This window comes from Lagenorhynchus albirostris, chromosome 3 (genome assembly GCF_949774975.1).
Source record: "Lagenorhynchus albirostris chromosome 3, mLagAlb1.1, whole genome shotgun sequence".
Lineage (NCBI taxonomy): Eukaryota > Metazoa > Chordata > Mammalia > Artiodactyla > Delphinidae > Lagenorhynchus > Lagenorhynchus albirostris.
Window position 1 is genome coordinate 14,258,761 of NC_083097.1, and position 18,788 is coordinate 14,277,548.

Consider the following 18,788-nt stretch of genomic DNA (forward strand, 5'->3'; position numbering starts at 1 on the left):
CTTAGAGAACAGACTTGTGGTTGCCAAGGGGGAGGGGGGAGGGGGGAGGGGGAGAGGGTTGCATTGGAAGTTTGGGATTAGCAGATGCAAACTATTATATATAGAATGAATAAACAAGGTCCTACTGTATAGCACAGAGAAATATATTCAATATCCTGTGATAAACCATAATGGAAAAAGAACATAATAACTGAATCACTTTGCTGTACAGCAGAAATTAACACAACATTGTAAATCAATTATCCATCAATAAAATAAATTAAAAAAAAAAAAAAGGGAGTTACCTCTCCAGCATAGTGTTTCACTCCAAAATTGTTGACTGCAACTCTGGGCTTCACGTAAAAGTGGTTATTCTAAAAAAAAACAAAACAAATAGAAACGCCTCATTTCACTCACTGATTTCCTGACAGTATAACTATAACTGACAGTGAAAACAATTGCAAAACCCATGACCTATCAGGTTTAGGACACATCGTGTGATGCACTTCATCAAAACCAGGCAATTCTGGTCTGTGTCATTACATTAGGTTAAAAATGTTAAATTTTATACACTAGCTAAACATTGGCATATTCTGACAAGCAGCCTACAATCTATGCCTTTGGCTTATTTCCATTTAGTTAGAGCAGAGAAAAGCTTTCGTTTGAGGAAAAAAAATTCACTGTGGGAGGCACAGTAGGGTCAACAGCACCGAGATCTGTCATGTGTCACATCTTAATCCACAGATGTGCTATTCAGACACAAGGAGGAACTGGCAGGTTTGGACATACAGCATGCTGAGTGTGTAACTTCTCCAATAAGGTGCCGTCTGTGGCTTGAGGAAAATGGCTTTCTTCATTGATAAGGGCTAGGAGACCAAGTTTCTAGAAGAGGGGAAAAAAGGTTAAATATGAATTAGAAGGTTTTGGCTCTGTTTATTTTTACAGCTCCTTTCCTCTCTACTCTCTATCAAGTAAGTGGTCAAAAGGGCATAATAACTTCTCAGATTGAAAAATTCAGAAAGACACACTATTAAGAAATCTAGTTCATTCCACACTAAAAAAACTGAACCCCCTGCAATTTGGTGGACAAAACTTTTACAACTGGCCAATCCACTATCGGAACTGCAAAGTTTTTGATGACGACTTAAAATCTATGGGAAGTCAATTTGCACACTGTTGATTCTTAAAATATTGACTTCAACGAGACAATGGGTTTGAAGCAGCCAAGTATTTAAATGCAACCTTGCACATTTACATGTATGTTTCCAAACGGTCCACTGTGCTCTAAACATTCACATCTTTGATGTGCGTGTTAGTACAAGCTGTTTTGTTCCCATAAATATGAATCAGCCCAGCTGGACACCCTTGGGACTGTTACCAATTCTTCAACAGTGTGTTACCTTCTCAATCAAGTCCAGGCATTCTCCATTGTCTATCCAGTCAATGTCTTCCCACACTAAGCCTTCTCTGTGCAAAGATTAAAAAGGGCCAGGTTGTAGTCAAATATAGCTTCAAAACTATCCAATGGAGGGGCTCATTTTCTTAAAAAATTTGAAATGGAATTTGATGAGTGCTTACCTGCTATATTCCAGTTGTTCTAAAGAAAAGATATGCTTGTTGAAATACTCCTGAAGCTTCTCATTTGCATAGTTTATATTGAACTGCTCAAAGTGATTCACCTAAGGGAGGAAACCATTCAACAAGTGTCTTTAGAGCCCTGACTATTACATAAAAAGGCCAAACAAGCCACGATGGAGAAAGGTATGGAGGTTCCTTAAAAAACTAAAAATAGAGCTACCATACGATCCTGCAGTCCCACGCCTGTGCATATATCCAGAGAAGACCATAATTCAAAAAGATACATGCACCCCAATGTTCACTGCAGCACTATGTATAATACAGGACATGGAAGCAGCCTACGCGTCCATCAACAGAGGAATGGATAAAGAAGACGTGGTACATATATACAACAGAATATTACTCAGCCATAAAAAAAAAAATGAAATAATGCCATCTGCAGCAACATGAATGGACCTAGAGATTGTCATACTGAGTGAAGTAAGTCAAAGACAAATACCATATGTTATCACTTATATGTGGAATCTAAAAAAAAAATGGTACAAATGAACTTATCTACAAAACAGAAATAGTCATAGATGTAGAAAACAATCTTATGGTAACCATGGGGGAAAGGGGGGGAAGGATAAATTGGGAGATTGGGATTGACATGTACACACTACTATATATAAAACAGATAACTAGTAAGGACCTACTGTAGAGCACAGGGAACACCACTCAACACTCTGTAACGACCTATATGGGAAAAGAATCTAAAAAAGAGTGGATAGATGTATAAGTATAACTGATTCACTTTGCTGTACAGCAGAAACTAACACAACATTGTAAATCGACTATACTCCAATAAAACATTTTTTTAAAAAGGCAAAAAAAGGGCTTCCCTGGTAGCGCAGTGGTTGGGAGTCCGCCTGCCGTTGCAGGGGACACGGGTTCGTGCCCCGGTCCGGGAAGATCCCACGTGCCGTGGAGTGGCTGGGCCCGTGAGCCATGGCCGCTGAGCCTGCGTGTCCGGAGCCTGTGCTCCGCAACGGGAAAGGCCACAGCAGTGAGAGGCCCGCGTACCGCAAAAAAAAAAAAAAAAAAAAAAAAAATCTGCAGAGAAACATATCAATGTTTGTTTCAAGAGGCTTGCTTAAGATTATCCCACTCGCTGGAAGCATACCTCAAAGTTTTCAAATCCAAAGATGTCAAGGATGCCAACAGATTTGAAGTCATCTTTGCCTTTGATCCTGCCGTTGATCTTCTTGATCACCCACTCGAAGCAGCGCGCGTAAAGCGCCATGGCCAAGGAGTCCCTGCTGTCTGCTGCCTGTGGGGAGAGGATGGACAGGGCCACGGTGCCCAGATGACCCCGGGCAGCCCAGACAGGCAAGTCCATCCCCGCCCCACTCGGGAGACACACTCACTCAACATCTATGCACCCCATGTCAAGTAAGCCAATACCGTCTAGGATAACACAGCTGTCTAAAGAAAGGGTAACCTGGAGCCTGCTTATTCACTTTACAGCACGATTCACCAAGAAGTCCTTGAAGTCAGGCTTTCGAATTCAACTTTATAGACTGAGTTGTAAGAAAGGATCTGAACCCACAGCTACAAATTTTATCAGGTTTCAAACAATAATTAAGACCTGACCTCTCTCATTATCACCTTCTCATATTTCACTCTGTACACGTAAAAGTTTTCTTCCTGGCATGCTTAGCGTTTCTACTTACCCAGTCAAGAAACAGCTGTGAGATGGGCTAGCGCATATAAGAGGCTCAAGGCAGTAGCAGAAGCAAAAATAAGTAATACAACATACTGTTGCACTGTTTTCATTTATAATAATAATAATTATTATTACAGCTAATGTTTACGTAATTCTTACTCTGCACCAGTCATGAAGCATTTAGCATATATATTTTTATTATCATCCTTACTAGAATCCTATGAATTCGGTATAATTATCCTTGTCTTAGAGGAGGAAACTGAAGCACAGTGAATAAATTTCCCAAGAACAAAACATAATAAGCCGAAGAAGCAAGACTCAAACTCGGGAAATGTCCATCAGGCCCCTTTCTCCTAATGACTCTGCTACACTGTCTCTAAGAAGACAACTGAACCACTTTGTGTACCCCCCTCAGCGTGGATGTCTTCTTTATTTTGATCCTGAGCCAAACTCATTCAAATGGTTCACTGCAGCTACTTATTCGAATCAAAGCCACAGATCTGCAGACCCAGGAGCATCTTGAAAAGTTGCTTTGAGGGCCACACGCCTACCTGTTGAACGTTGAGAGGCGTCAGGATCTCCTCCCCCCGGAGGGACATGGATCTCTGGGTCAAGGCATCTGTGAGCTGTGCCGGGTCCAGCCCAAGTAACTCTGCAGACCTGCCCAAGGCTGGGGAGGAAGGACAAGGCAAACGTGGACACACAGGCCATGGGACCCTGAATGGGTGCAAAGCCAACTCCACAGAGCGACACAGTAAAGCAGAGAATATTCCTAAGTCCCTCAGGCAAGACCTACAGGACACACATTCTTCTGGTAGGTTATTCACTCCTTTAATAAGTCTTAGGTTTACAGCAAAGAACCTGGTGCTTGGACCGAGTATGGTCCACAGACCCCGAGGTGGGTTCCCCAAGACCCCCAAGAGGTTTGCAAGGTCATAACTATTTCAATAATAAGACTAAGATGTTATTTGATTTTTCACTCTCATTCCCTCACCAGTGTACAGAAGAATATTCCAGAGGCTACATGACATGAGGTAGCCCAACAAACGGAAGGCAGAAGCAGGAGAATCCAGCTGTCCTCTGTTACATCAGATATTGTAAAAATTTACAAAATCGTTAGACAATGTCACTCCTCACTGATTTGTTTTGGTTTGTTTTGGAAGATGGTCTTTCAAAGAAAATGATGATATTTATTGTATTATATGCAATGGGTTTATTATGGTTATTTTAGAGCACATTTATTTTTTTTAAACTGCCTCTGTTTTAATTTCTAATGCAGTAAACATCAACAGGTATGACCCACAGGAACAAAAGCTCTTCGGAATTCTCTGTGATTTTAAAGTTATTAAGAGGCACTGGGAGCAAACGTTTGAGAACAACAGGCCTGCAGCCCTGGGCAACTCTAGGGCTACTCTCAACTTCAACTCATCCAATTCCCAGCCTCCATGTCCTTGTCCATTGCGTCTATCAGAAAAGTTTAAAAAATAAATCACTCCAGGAAAATGATAACTGATATTGTTATGTGTCCATTAACTCAATCTTGACAACACATCTCTGTCGTGCACTTCACAGATGAGAAGTCACAAGTACTGAAGGGATAAGTAACCCAAGGAAACAGCTTGTGGCAGAGCTGGGCTACGAACCAATTATTCTGGCTTGAAGACTAATGGTCTTAACCATTCCACTATGGCAGCCTTCAATAACCATGAATAGCTATGGCAACACTCATGCCTGATTCATAACATTTCTCCTACATCCAATTCTTGTTGCTCCTATTTCCTCTTATTGGGCCCACTGTCCTTCTTTCTTAGTAAACATGAGAACACAGCCAGTAATCACTTGTCAGATGCTTTGACCCTTTATTAGCTGACCGTTCACATCAGATACAAAGCTCTGTAGCTCTTATTCAAGGGCTCGAAAAATTTTTTCTGTTAAAGACCAGATGGTAAGGATTTTAGATCTATGTTTCCTATGAGGCAAAAGTCAAGGAAGTAAAGGAGGGAGGAACAATCTTACCTGTTTTGAAGGAAACTTGTGCTCCACCAGCAGTGATAAATTCTATGTTCCCAAGATGCAATATACCAGCAAGCAACCTCAAAACTTCCCGAACTTCTTCCTTGCTAAACTGCATTACCTCCATTGCCATCTAGAAGAAAATATTTAATTTTTAATCTGTTTTCATACTAAAGAAAATGAAAAATACTCCTTCCTCAGTAAAGTTATTAAGTATTATTCTCAAGGCAAGAAAGCAAGAAATAGATGTATGCCCCCTCACTGTTTTTAAGGTTTTTAAAAAATTTATTAATTAATTCATTTATTTTTGGCTGCGTTGGGTGTTTGTCACTGCACGCGGGCTTTCTCTAGTTGCAGCAAGCGGGTTTCTCATTGCAGTGGCTTCTCTTGTTGCGGAGCACGGGAGCTAGGCACATGGGCTTCAGTAGTTGTGGCACGCAGGCTCAGTAGTTGTGGCTCGCGGGCTCTACAGCGCAGGCTCAGTAGTTGTGGTGCATGGGCTTAGTTGCTCCACGGCAAGTGAGATCTTCCTGGACCAGGGCTCAAACCTGTGTCCCCTGCATTGGCAGGCAGATTCTTAACCACTGCGCCACCAGGGAAGTCCCGCCCCCTCACTTTTAAATGATAAAGACTTTACACAGGTACACATAAAAGAAAAGCATGACATTAAAAAAGAATTGTAGAATACTTAGAGATAACCCAATCAGTAAGATAAAAGTAAATACCTGCCTTACATACAAGACTCCTATTCATGCCACAAAAGAATTACCCCAGAGAGTCACAGTAATGATGGTGACAAAGAAATACTTTTTCTACATGTATCAAAATGTAAGGGAACATTTATTATTTTCCTACACATAAAAAATGGTGGGGGGGATACTTCATGAGACTCCTCTAGTGTAAACTTTGGGGACTTGTCTTAATTTTAAATGCAGCAGGGACCCCAGTAGGTGGAATGAAATTCTCTATCAGGGGCTGGACAGAGAGGAGAGTCTACTCTTCCTTTTATAAGAGATGCTGATGGAAAACCTGAGTGGATCTAGATCTGTCTTCCCTGGAAAGTCATCACATCGCTATTTTCCATTTCTCCAAAGGATTTTTCAAGTCTTATTTTGGCCTCTGGATACTAAATGGAAGTTAACATAATGCTGATTTGGGAAAAATAAAAATAAACAGGCACCTACAGGGGTTTTGGTCCCCAACAAGTATCTAAGCTGAAGCCAGGCATCTTCTGAATCAGATCTAAGATTTGCTCATTTTCTCTTCTGATTTGGGAGCCATATTCTCGTCAGAAAAAGAGCTAAATAGCCCCCTCCAACACACACACACCGCACACACGCGTGCACACACAACTGAGGACAGAATCGCTGGCTATACTGATGAACATAAGCTACAAAGAGAACTCGGACCCATAATTGTTACAATGACCACAGGAGATGTGAAGACGGAAGCCACACAGCACTTTGAAGCCATAGAAACTGCAAAAGGAAATGACTGGAGATTTTAAAATGTGAAGAGTTTAATTTCTTTACAAGGAAAAAAACAAAGCCAGAAACACAGGGCAAAAACAACAGACAGGGAAACAGAATTAAAAGAAAAAAATTGTAAGGCAAGGAGCAATAGCTATATTAAGAGACACATGAGCAATGAAAATAAAAGAGGCACTTCTCGTAAGAGGAAATGCAAATCCAGAGAGAAATGTTTTCCTTCCTAGAAATCCAATATGCACAAATTGAAGAAAATGAGATAGCTTCTATTAAATTACCAAAAATCTTTCTGAATGATAAAATGGGTGAAAGTGAGGTATATCTGCACTGGTCACTGGTAGTATAAGTTAGTATAATCTTTTTGGAAAACAAGATTATGGGGCAGCACTGTGCTGGGCCACATATGTACATAATCTCATAATGTTCAGAGAAGTTACTTAACTTTCTCAGGGTTACACAACCAAGAGTCAAAGTCAGGTCTGATGAACCCAAAGTCTAGGAACTTACTGTCTATCCAGCTCTATGCTTTTTTTCTTTTTATGTCCTTAGAAAGTCCATCTCCTGTGTAATCTCCCTTCATTGCAACACTGGGGATTTGCTCTGAGGAAAATCTCAACAGGAAAGAAAGTTTTATAAAATATTCACTACAGCGTTTTCTTAACAACACTTTCAGAGAGAAAAAAAAATCTAGCTCTCCTACAATCAGACAAGTCCAATATAGCAAATGAACTTGTTAGAACAGTATATCGTTTTTAAAGGAAATGATGAACATTATATAGAAACGATATTTATGATAGCTGTATGCAAAAAGTAAAAAATTATTTTTGTAACTAATTTTTTCAAGAAAATCATCTGGGAAGAAAATCTACAAAATTAAAAATGGTTGCCATGTTACTGCTGGTAGGTTAATGGACACTGCATTCGATGATGTCTTTTAATGTTGTTGACATGTTTTTACTGTAACAACCGAGTCTCTTAATGGATCAATGGGTAAATAGATTGCTGTCTATTTTGTGGAATACTACTCACCAGAAAAAGAATAATTGAGTGATGTGTGGTTTGGATGAGTGAAAGAAGCTAGACACAGGAGAATAGATTCTGTATGATTTCATTTACAGGAAACTCTAGAAAAGACACACTTTCCTAGGTTTCCTAGGGCAGGGGCTGGGGCTGGGATTGTCTAGGAAGGGGGACAAGCAACTTTTAGGGTGTAAAACTGTCCTTCGGTTTGACTGTGGTTGTGGGTATATGGGTGCATAAATTAAAAATTCACTTTATACACTTTCCATGAGGGCATTTTATTATAGGTACATTATAATGCAATAAAATTGACTACAAAAAAATTAAAAGACAATGAATTGTTTAACCAAGGTAGAGAAGACTATCATTTCATGGGTTCAGACAGAAACTGACACAAAGAAGAGGAACTATTAGCCTAGTGCTTATCAATCTTTAAAAGCCTACGGGAAAATAATTATTCAAATTTACTTATTCTGGGCTTCCCTGGTGGCGCAGTGGTTGAGAGTCCGCCTGCTGATGCAGGGGACACGGGTTCGTGCCCCGGTCTGGGAAGATCCCACATGCAGCGGAGCGGCTGGGCCCGGAAGCCATGGCCGCTGAACCTGCGCGTCCGGAGCCTGTGCTCCGCAACGGGAGAGGCCACAACAGTGAGAGGCCCGCGTAACGCAAAAAAAAAAAAAAAAAAAAATTTACTTATTCTAAAAGCAAGGAAATATGGCTAAGAAATACAGATTATTTATTATGCTCAAGACTTTTAAAACACTGGTAAGGACCAAATCAGACCTCGGCAAAATAATTATAAAGCACCTATGCTGTGAAAAAGTTAGTATTTTCCCTTTCTATGACTAAAGTTTTCCTCATGTATCACAAGACGTATTCAACACTAATTTATAAAAATTTTCTAAGCTCATTTTAGGATGACCACAGAAATGAAAATGTTCACTGTTAAGTCACCTGCCTGGACTCTACATAACACTAAAGAAGTAAGATCTTCCATAGACTCGTGGTTGCCACGGGTGGGGGGAAGGGGGGAGGGCGTGGGGGAGGGTTGGAGTGGGAGCTTGGGATTAGTAGATACAAACTAATAGATAAACAAGGTCCTACTGTACAGCACAGGGAAACATCTTCAATATCCTGTAATAAACCATAACGGAAAACACAAAAAACAATATATATGTACAACTGAATCACTTTGCTGTACACCAGAAACTAACACAACATTGTAAATCAACTACACTTCAACTAAAAAAAAAAAAATCTCCTCTATACCTGTGTTAAAAAAAAAAAAAAAGATCTTCAAAAAATAAGTCCCCAGTAGTAGACAATTTCAAACTGCAGAATGAAAAATATCAAAAGATAATCTGTGAAAAAAATTCTTGGTTAAGTTCTGAAAATACATACAAAGATTTCATACGGAGATATGAAAGCAAGTGAATAAAATGAGCTCACTGTATGAACAAATTTGTAACTTCTTCACTTTCAAGTTTAACTCTAAGTGAATTAGTTAATTAGTTAGGAGTGTGGTGACAAGTGGCAACTGCATTAATCAGACCATGGGGTAATTTAATGGCTGCAAACAATTATCACCAGCGCCAGCAAGAGTCTCCATTCATTGTCTCCTACTGTCCTATTTTACAGTCTTTAGTAGCAATCTCCACCCCTTTGGCAAGAGTAGCCCCTTTAAGCCTTCTTTTTTAAAATGTTTTTTATTGAAATATAGTTGGTTTGCACTGTTGTTAAGCCTCCTTATAATTATGTTTTCTCAACAATATGGCTCAAGACTCAAAAAAAAAAACCCCTGGGAAATTCTCAGCACAGTTCAGAAGCGCTAAATAGCAATTTAGTTATAAAACCGGCACAAAGTTATACAAAATGTTTTCAATAAAGTCTTTATTAAGCACATAGAAAACAGGTGACTGTGTGCGTGGTGGGGTGGTGACGACAAATACATGATACAATCCCAACCGTTAAGGATGAAAGGAAGGAAGCCAGGCTTTTCACGCTAGAAACAAACAGGGAAGAGGGACGGATTTCAGGTACAAAAGGTACATCCACTCAGGGTCTCAGTGGTGAGGTGGGGAGCGCCATCCAAGGGAGCCAAGGGACCTCAGGTGAGTCACGAACAAGTGAAATGAATAAAATGGGGGGAGAGGAGGCTTGTTCTGGGCACAGTAAATCACAAGTTAAGTTCTTTGGTAATTCATTGTGTAATTTTATATTAGGCGAGATGATGTTATTTTATAATATAAAATTTGCTTCTACTCTCATATTTTCCAACACTGAACGAGACTGAGGTTTTAAAATTTTTTTAATTTTATTATCTTTTAAATTTATTTTATTTATTTTATATTTGGCTGCATTGGGTCTTCGTTGCTCCACGCAGACTTTCTCTAGGCGAGCGGGGACTACTCTTTGTTGCGGTGCACGGGCTTCTCATTGTGGTGGCTTCTCTGTTGTGGAGCATGGGCTCTAGGTGCGCAGGCTTCAGTGGTTGTGGCACATGGGCTCAGTAGTTGTGGCTCGTGGGCTCTAGAGTGCAGGCTCAGTAGTTGCGGCGCATGGGCTTAGTTGCTCCGTGGCAATGTGGGATCTTCCTGGACCAGGGCTCAAACCCATGTCCCCTGTATTGGCAGGCAGATTCTCAACCACTGTGTCACCAGGAAAGCCCCAAAGGCGGATTCTTAACCACCACGCCACCAGGGAAGCCCGAGACTGAAGTTTTTAACTGTGGCAAAACTGAGGTATAAAATCAGCCTTTTATTTATTTATTTTTAATTTTTACTGGGGTATAGTTGATTTACAATGTTGTGTTAGTTTAGGTGTACAGCAAAGTGAATCAGTTATACATATACATATACCCACTCTTTTTTAGATTCTTTTCCCATATAGGCCATTACAGAGTACTGAGTAGAGTTCCCTGTGCTATACAGTAGGTCCTTATTAGTAATCTATTTTATATATAGTAGTGTGCATATGTCAATCCCAATCTCCCAATTTATCCCTCCCCCTAACACGCCCTGGTAACCATAAGTTTATTTTCTACATCTGTAACTCTATTTCTGTTTTGTAGATAAGTTCACTTGCAGCCTTTTTAAAGATTCCACATATAAGCGATATCATGTGGTATTTGTCTTTCTCTGTCTGACTTACTTCACTCAGTATGACAACCTCTAGGTCCATCCATGTTGCTGCGAATGGCATTATATTGTTCCTTTTTTATGGCTGAGAGCCCTTTAAATCTTTATAATATCTGACTCACGAGGAGTCAACTTATGGATGCATGGGCTCACACCATCAAAAATCCATGGGTACACCCAGTAAGACCTAAATGGACAGCCAGTAAAACCTAAAAGGAAACCCCAGTCCTAGTCCATGGCCAGGCACGCCATTAACATTCAATATTTGTGGAGTCAAAGAATGAAGAGATTATCACTCATCAAAGACTCTTGTTACTCCCCCACGCACTTCATCAGCCACTATTCTGGTGGGTCAAACACAGGCAGTAAAAATAAATTCGTTGTTACTGACTTGAAATAGCTTCATCCTGACTCAACAATTTATAGTGGAACTTGGAAGGCTGCAAAAAAAATGGCTATGAAATTTAGCATATGTTCACCATCTCTGCCCCAGGAAAAACTAGGTTCCTTAAAATGGCTCAGGATCCCTCACAGGTACATATTTATATTAATGTCAGTTGGTATCAATAAGGAATTCTAATAATACATGAATTCTTAATGAAATAAGCAAAATTCTTAAAAGGTCCTATTGCCAGAGTATACTGACATTAAAGTTGATAAAAAGGAATAATGGATTTTTTGTTTTTAGTAGCTGAAAATACCAGAGGTGACATTTTCATATGTAATTCACAGAAATAATCTCTCTCCGTTAACATTTTAACACATTCTTCAAACAAATGTCCTTGAGTCCCAATAGAATGTGGTCCCTTCCCTTCCTTTAATCTCAAAACCTCTGGGAAAAGGAGCTCTATGGAATTAAAGTATGAAGATACAAATTTAAATGGTATTTGATTTTGGAAGAAAATAAAGACAAATTACATGATGAAACAACACAGCATAATCTATTTCAATCATCTTTATTTCTTCAGCAGAATGTAGGGATTATATATATGGACACTAAAAAGTAATTGCAAAGTAAATATTTAAGTATCTATAAATAGAATTCTTATAAGTCTGGTGTGTACATTCACTATGTCAACTTCATGTGTAAATTTTTCTTCCTTTCTAGATGACATGTCTTTTCATGTTAGGACCAAATTTCAAATGCCAAAGCCTATCATTTCAATTTAAAAATAAAAGTTAGCAATCACTGAAAACAGGCCAAGCTCCACAAGCTTCCTTTCTGCAGCTACCAGAAAGAGCAAACAATTCTGGATAGAAAACAATGCCCCAGGAGGAAGCCATCAGAGTACCCTCTCTCCAGTCACTCCCAGGACGAGGGAGGGCCTCGCTGCCCACTAGCTCACCGCGGCCAGTGAGCTAGTCAGTATGGCCCTGCAGCGACACTGCAACTTGAATAACTGGGAGTCTGTCTACCACTGCGAACAACCACCTTCCATCACAAAGTAAATGGAGAAAGCTCGTGTAGTTAAAGAAGTCCAGGATGCCAAAATAAAATTGAGAAAGAAAATTTTAAATACTTAAAACATCTCTTAAAGTCCAGTTTGCAGGGCCCAATCCCATGCCGCCTAGGGTAGGTACACAGCAAAAGGCGCTGTCAGCGGGAGGCTTTTTGTTAATAGGATGAAGGAATGAGAGATGACAGAGACACCGCTCTACGTTATAAATGGCAGAATGGGACATCTTTAAAAGAAAGGCTGAGGGGAAGATGATCACGATATTATAGCCTCATCTGTTTTTAATTTCAGTTTAAGGATACATACATTAGATGTGGGGAAATGATGTGTGATATATATCCATTTAAAAATATACTTGATTCCATTCCACGAGGCATTCTTATGAACAATCTAGAAAAGTAAATGGGGATATAGAACCAAGTTGTCGACAACAACTAGGAAGACAAATCTGGGCGCACGTAAAGCAGTGACTACCTACCTGCCTCCTGGTTAGAGTGTGGGATTTGGAGTTAGTTAGACTTTGTCTAGATACAGGCTCTATTAGGTGCTGTGTGTGGTTAGACTGGCCACCAACCTCTCTGAGTCACAGAACATAGACAATCATAGTTCTACTCTCACAGGGTCGTTAGAAGCAGGGAGATGGTAAGTCTGCAGAGTAGGCCCTCAGTCGGTGTTAGCTGCATTTATGACGGATCAATTCTAGATCCGCTGACTCCAAATGCTGAACTAATGACTCTGGCAAAGGAACTGAGACCACGCTGATGAAATCTACCAGCCCCACTCAATTAGGTGGGGCTGTTAATAACGCTCGATGACCAGGCTTCCTAAATGCAGTCACTTTATAACAAAGTCCCAGGAAATTTGAGAACTGCAGGAAACCGCACAGGTCCACACTGCAGAGTCTTAAAATGCCTACTTCTGTGTGATCAGAATTGGTTACCAGGATGTGGCTATGAGAACAGGATGAGACCTGAACAGTCACCTGGTCTAATTGTTGACAGATTTCTTTTTAACTGTAGAACCAATTATTCAAAAAAATGTTTAATTGTAAGCCCTGAAACAGAGGATCTGCTTGCTCCAGTCCCAAACCTGTGATTTTTTTGTTTTGCTTTTCTGACCACTATTCCAAGCCAACCACCCATCTGTCCTGAATGTCAGACGTTCACCCACCTTCTAAAGAGAGAGGATTCCCTTCCATGACTTGGAACAAGAAGAAAGGACCTATTCCTGCACAGCGGTACAAATGTGATTTCTTTTTTTATTAAAAAAATTTTTTTGAAGCAGAAATGAAAGCTGTCGCTTTTTCTTTTTTGGTCACCTTTAATAAAGGAAAATAGGAAAGTAACTTACAATAACTTCCCTAAAGGATTCCTGGTCACTGATTGTCTTGTCTCCTACACATCCAGATTGATTCAAGTAGTGGTAGTTTTCTGGCACAGATAAATAAAATTCTTCTACAAAAAGAAAAAGAAAAACACAACCTCAGTATTTGACTGGCCAGGGTTAGACATAATTTAAAAGAGTTTTCACTTTGCAACTTTATTTTTGAAAGTACAAAAGTAATTCTATGCTCCTAATGGTCCACTATTAAGATTAAAACATTCCCTCTTAATCATCATCTAGGGAAAACAGAATTATTAAATTCGACGGGATGGAAGAAAATGTTACTGAAAAAAGTTAACTGATGAGGGTCCTGTGTTGAGTGATTTTTTAAAAATCAAATGTTTAGAAATTAGCGTTATTTGGGTGTGACTTAAAAGTAAAACCAGTTGTAATACATTATGTTTTGGGTTTTTTTTTTTTTTTTCGGTATGTGGGCCTCTCACCCTTGTGGCCTCTCCCGTTGCGGAGCACAGGCTCCGGGCGCACAGGCTCAGCGGCTCCACGGCATGTGGTATCCTCCCGGACCGGGGCACGAACCCATGTCCCCTGCATCGGCAGGCGGACTCCCAACCACTGCACCACCAGGGAAGCCCACATTATGTATTTTTCACAAATATTCTTTAAATCAGAAAAGAACTAAGATTCCAAAACAAACCAAAAAAATTCACGATTTCTCTACTGATGATTTTCCCCCTACGTTATCTGGCTCTAAATGAACTCAGTGTCTTTGGTCATCTCACACATTTCGTTTCAATTGGTGGAAGAACAACAAAGTCCAAACAGATGTCTCCTCATCCACAGATGGGTTTAAAGGCAAAATGAGCTGCGAGCACATATGTCTCTGCAGCTGTCCCATCACTCACCTTTCTCTTCACGCTCTAGCCCTGCCAGCAGTGCATAGAATATGTGATAATTCCTTTCCCCGGGATTTTGCCTTACTACTCGGTTCTGTGAAGAGAAATCAGATTTCTGTTCAGAGATGTTTCCTCTGCTTAATGACCATGAGCCGGTAATTGCCGAAAACAGTTATTGTGAGAGAAAATGTGAATTAAATCACGTTTACTTACTTTTTCTAATAAATCTTCATGTGATAAGCAATGGTAAGTCAAGGAACAAAACAAGGATACACGAGGCTCAATTAGTCTTTAGTTTTCTATTCTTTGTTGCCCAAGTAATTACAATTTCCTGTGTCTTGGACACTGAGACTTCTGGTGCAAAAGGTAAGCAAACGATACAGACTGTTTCATCAAAATCCAATTTCAGACATGACACATGTACCCAGGAAGTATCACACTAGTTAAAGAATTGATTTCAAACAACAAATATATGATGTCTGGTTAGGAGTCCAAATTTGCAGATTAGGGACATGATATCAGAACTTCCCCAAAGAAAGATGGTTCCTTATCTCCTAGGATAACTAACAGGTCAGGCACAGTAATACTGGAGCAGTGACCAGGTAGAACCAGAAAGAAACATTTCATATCCTGTTATCTGTCCTTAGGATAAGCAAGAACAGTTTCCACTAGAGAGTCATAGTACTACAGACCAAAAGCTAAACGAAACAGGATACAATCTACGATTCTCCCGCCCTGGATATTTCCCTTCTGGCAGATGTTCAGCTGAACAAACTTCCCGAAGCGACTGGAGTTGTTGTTATACACGGTCTTGGCGTTGCCGAAGGCTTCCATGATGGGGCTGTGAAAGAAGCCAGGACAGCAGCCGGTGTTAATTAGGGTCCATCTAAAACTGGCAACGACAGTCCTCACCGATGGCAAAGCAGACAACTGCAAGAAAAATCTGAAATCAAAGGGACCTCTGGCGATCATGTTTATTTCAGAAGAGCCAGATTTTCCCAGCACTTGCTGAAATGGGTTTATAATGAGCTTCCATCTCGGGGCAGAGAACTCGCAGGTGGGTGTGCGGGCAGAGGATGCTACGGAGAGTCAAGGAGACCACGATGGCTGGTCCCCGTACAGATCAGCTTATATACGCGAGCCAGGGGTTGCACAGGAAAAGCCCCCGCTTGAATTCTAGGAAGTGAAAAAGTCCCAGCCCTGGAAATTTCACCCATTTGTTGTACATCCCGGGGGGAACATACAACTTCCTTGGGTCTCCTCCGACTGTAAAATGTGGTCAGACTAGGTCAGGAGTCAGCCAGCTTTTTCTGTAGAGGATCAGATAGTAAATACTTCTGGTTTTGTGGGCCATGTGGCCTCTGATGCAGCTACTCAGCTCTGCCACTACAGCTCGAAAGCAGCTGTAAACGATACGCAAACGAGGGGAACTGTGTTCCTATAAAGTTTTATTTATCAAAACGGGTCGCAGGAGGAAGATGAAAACGGTCTAGAGACGGATGGTGGTGATCGCTGCACAACAATGTGAATGTACTTCACGCCACTAAGCTGTACACCGAAAAATATTGAAAGTTATACATTTTTTGTTATGCGCATTTTAGCACAATTTAAAAAATAAATTTTGAAGGCTAAAAAAACAAAACCCAAACAGGCTGCAGGATACCAGCGTCAGGCTGAAGTTTGCTGACTCCTGGACTAATTTCTAAGTAATAGGACCTGAAAAGTCCCTACTGGTTCTAAAACCTTACAAGGCACCAGTCGGACACAGGGCAATTACACATTTTAATTAGAATTTCAGAGGCTACTGCACCATGGCCCTCTTTCAAAGCTCTGAGGTCACTGCCATCGATGTGGCATTGTTCTGCAACATGAGAGGCTATACAGTGCCATTGTGCTCCTAAGATGCCTCCAAAGATTTGACCACTAAGCCCTCTGTGATGTGGTGGACGGAGGCTGGAATTTCTGCCGATAACGAGGCCTCCCAACAGCCAGCCGAGGGCTGCCAGGTAAGAGGCAGCTGCAGAATGTGCCTCACTCACTCAGCCACCAACTCAAACATGGTGCAGCGATGGGGGCTCAGGTCATAAGAAATCGCTGTGTGTGTGTGTGGAGACTTTTCCTTGAGGAATCGTGAAAGCCAAGTCAAGAAAAAGAGAAGAGAGCGCCCCGAGTTTCAACTCTTCCTTAAATAAGCCAAACGGTGAGGAAAGTGAATCCTATTAGTTGGAAACGAGAAACACGATGGCCAAATACCTGCTCTCAAGAATGGCTTGTTCAACACACGATGTCTTCTCCTTCGAGGACAAGTCCAGAGACTGCTGACTGATGGCTGATAAAAACTTGAGGATCAACTTAGTGCTTTCGGTCTTACCTGCCCCGCTTTCACCACTGAAAGACAACATGCAGAAATTTGTGCTTCTAATTAAAACAACAACAACAACAAAAAACCCCAGCTTGGCCAGTGTCAGTCCAATTCGTCCACAGAGCAACTTTTTTGTTTTGAATTTTATTTTATTTTTTACACAGCAGGTTCTTACTAGTTATCCATTTTATACATATTAGTGTATACATGTCAATCCCAATCTCCCAGTTCATGCCACCACCACCAGCCCCCTCCGCATTCCCCCCTTGGTGTCCATACGTTTGTTCTCTGCATCTGTGTCTCTATTTCTGCCCTGCAAACCGGTTCACCCGTGCCATTTTTCTAGGTTCCACATGTATGCATTAATGTACACTATTTGTTTTTCTCTTTCTGACGTACTTCACTCTGTACAGCTCCTGAACAGTGGGAAAGAGCTCAAAGTGTTGAGTTACAGAGAAGAGTCCCTCCTCCTGGCAGCTGCATGGCCTCTGTGTTGCCAATGACTCCCTCAGCCTACAAACTAAACAGAGGTACCACCTTCACGAAGCTCAGGTAATAAGAGGGATGGTGCCTTTCGTGGCAGGTAAGTTCTGCAAAGGCCGGGATTGGGGTTTTGTTTACTGAAGTGTCACAGACCCCTCAACAGTGCCTGGCTGGTGGCAGACACTCAGTAAGCATCTGTTAAATGAATGAACATGTTAGCGGTAACTTTCTGGTAAATACGCACAAAAATGCAATCATTCGTAAATATTGAGGGGACAAGGGAATGAACCTGTAGGTACTCGACCCACACTTGGGCACTTTATTCCCATAATAATTCCATGAGGCAGGCAGCGGCTAAGGGCCCGGGTCAGAACTGAACAGCAGGTCTGTCAGCAATCCAGCGTCCTGCAGAGATGCTGCTTCAGCGATGATTAACGAAAAGTGAACAAAGCAACCTCGAGGCCCTGGAGCTGGGGAGGGTGGGGGGCAGGGCAAATGAGAGGAGTTAACAGGATCTGAGTTGTGTCACAAAGGACCGGCAAACGTCAGCTAGGCAAAGAGGAAAGCGGAAGGATTCGGGGTCAGATGACCCTGTGAACGAAAGCAGAGAGGCCAGAGGAGCTGCGGGAGGTCTACAGGGGTGGGATTCTGGTTCGGTCAACTGGACCGAGACCAGAGTGGGCAGAGAAAGGGCAAAAGGATCGAGGTCGATGGTTCTGAGGCCACCACAGGAGACAGAAGGCGAAGGCCAAGCCCATCAAGGTCACCCGTGAGGAACACAGCTCTGAAGTCGTGCTCCAGGACTGCGGGTCCCTCAGGGAGACCAGCTGCTGTTATGATCTAGGCATGTGGTGGTCAGGCCATGGACAAGTACAACCAGGCTGGAGATGAAAGGGAAGAGATGGAGATGAGAGACTTGGAAGGAGAGACCCAATCAATTTTGTGTAAGGCACCCTGCTCGGTACCACAGGGAGAACAGAAGTAGTAAAAGGGCAAATAACTTACGAGAAAAGTAAACCCACGGCATAAGTAACAGTACGTGAAAACCAACACTATCACAGGGTAACAGGTTCATAACTGCTCAAGGGGGGAGATAAACAGATGAGGCCCCCACAAGTTCTAACACAGCACCCCCGTTGAGTGTCAAGAGCTAGGAGGTTATGAAAGAGGAATTGTGCAGATAACACGATGAATGATTAAGCACATGTAGTAAAGGAGAGGAAATGTCTCAGAGGTGACACCGTCCACTGCAGGCCCAGGGGAATCTCCACCGATCGAGGCCAATCATGGTAATTCCCTGCGCAGGTGATAAGGTGGTTGGCCGTGGGCA

General features: G+C 41.5%; 1 protein-coding gene across 2 annotated transcripts in view; it reads right to left on the reverse strand.

Annotated features, from left to right (window-relative positions):
• Nucleotides 1-18,788, reverse strand: part of MYO10 (myosin X) — a 227,312-nt gene that overhangs the window by 86,365 nt on the left and 122,159 nt on the right. For both annotated transcript variants that reach the window (XM_060146899.1, XM_060146901.1), the window contains exons 5-15: nucleotides 16,867-17,001; nucleotides 15,337-15,454; nucleotides 14,623-14,728; nucleotides 13,727-13,830; nucleotides 5,279-5,408; nucleotides 3,814-3,932; nucleotides 2,720-2,866; nucleotides 1,558-1,658; nucleotides 1,380-1,446; nucleotides 769-861; nucleotides 285-353 (exon numbers count right to left, since the gene is read on the reverse strand). In XM_060146899.1, coding sequence (XP_060002882.1) covers nucleotides 285-353; nucleotides 769-861; nucleotides 1,380-1,446; nucleotides 1,558-1,658; nucleotides 2,720-2,866; nucleotides 3,814-3,932; nucleotides 5,279-5,408; nucleotides 13,727-13,830; nucleotides 14,623-14,728; nucleotides 15,337-15,454; nucleotides 16,867-17,001 — 1,189 coding nt within the window. The remainder of the gene's footprint in view (nucleotides 1-284; nucleotides 354-768; nucleotides 862-1,379; nucleotides 1,447-1,557; nucleotides 1,659-2,719; nucleotides 2,867-3,813; nucleotides 3,933-5,278; nucleotides 5,409-13,726; nucleotides 13,831-14,622; nucleotides 14,729-15,336; nucleotides 15,455-16,866; nucleotides 17,002-18,788) is intronic.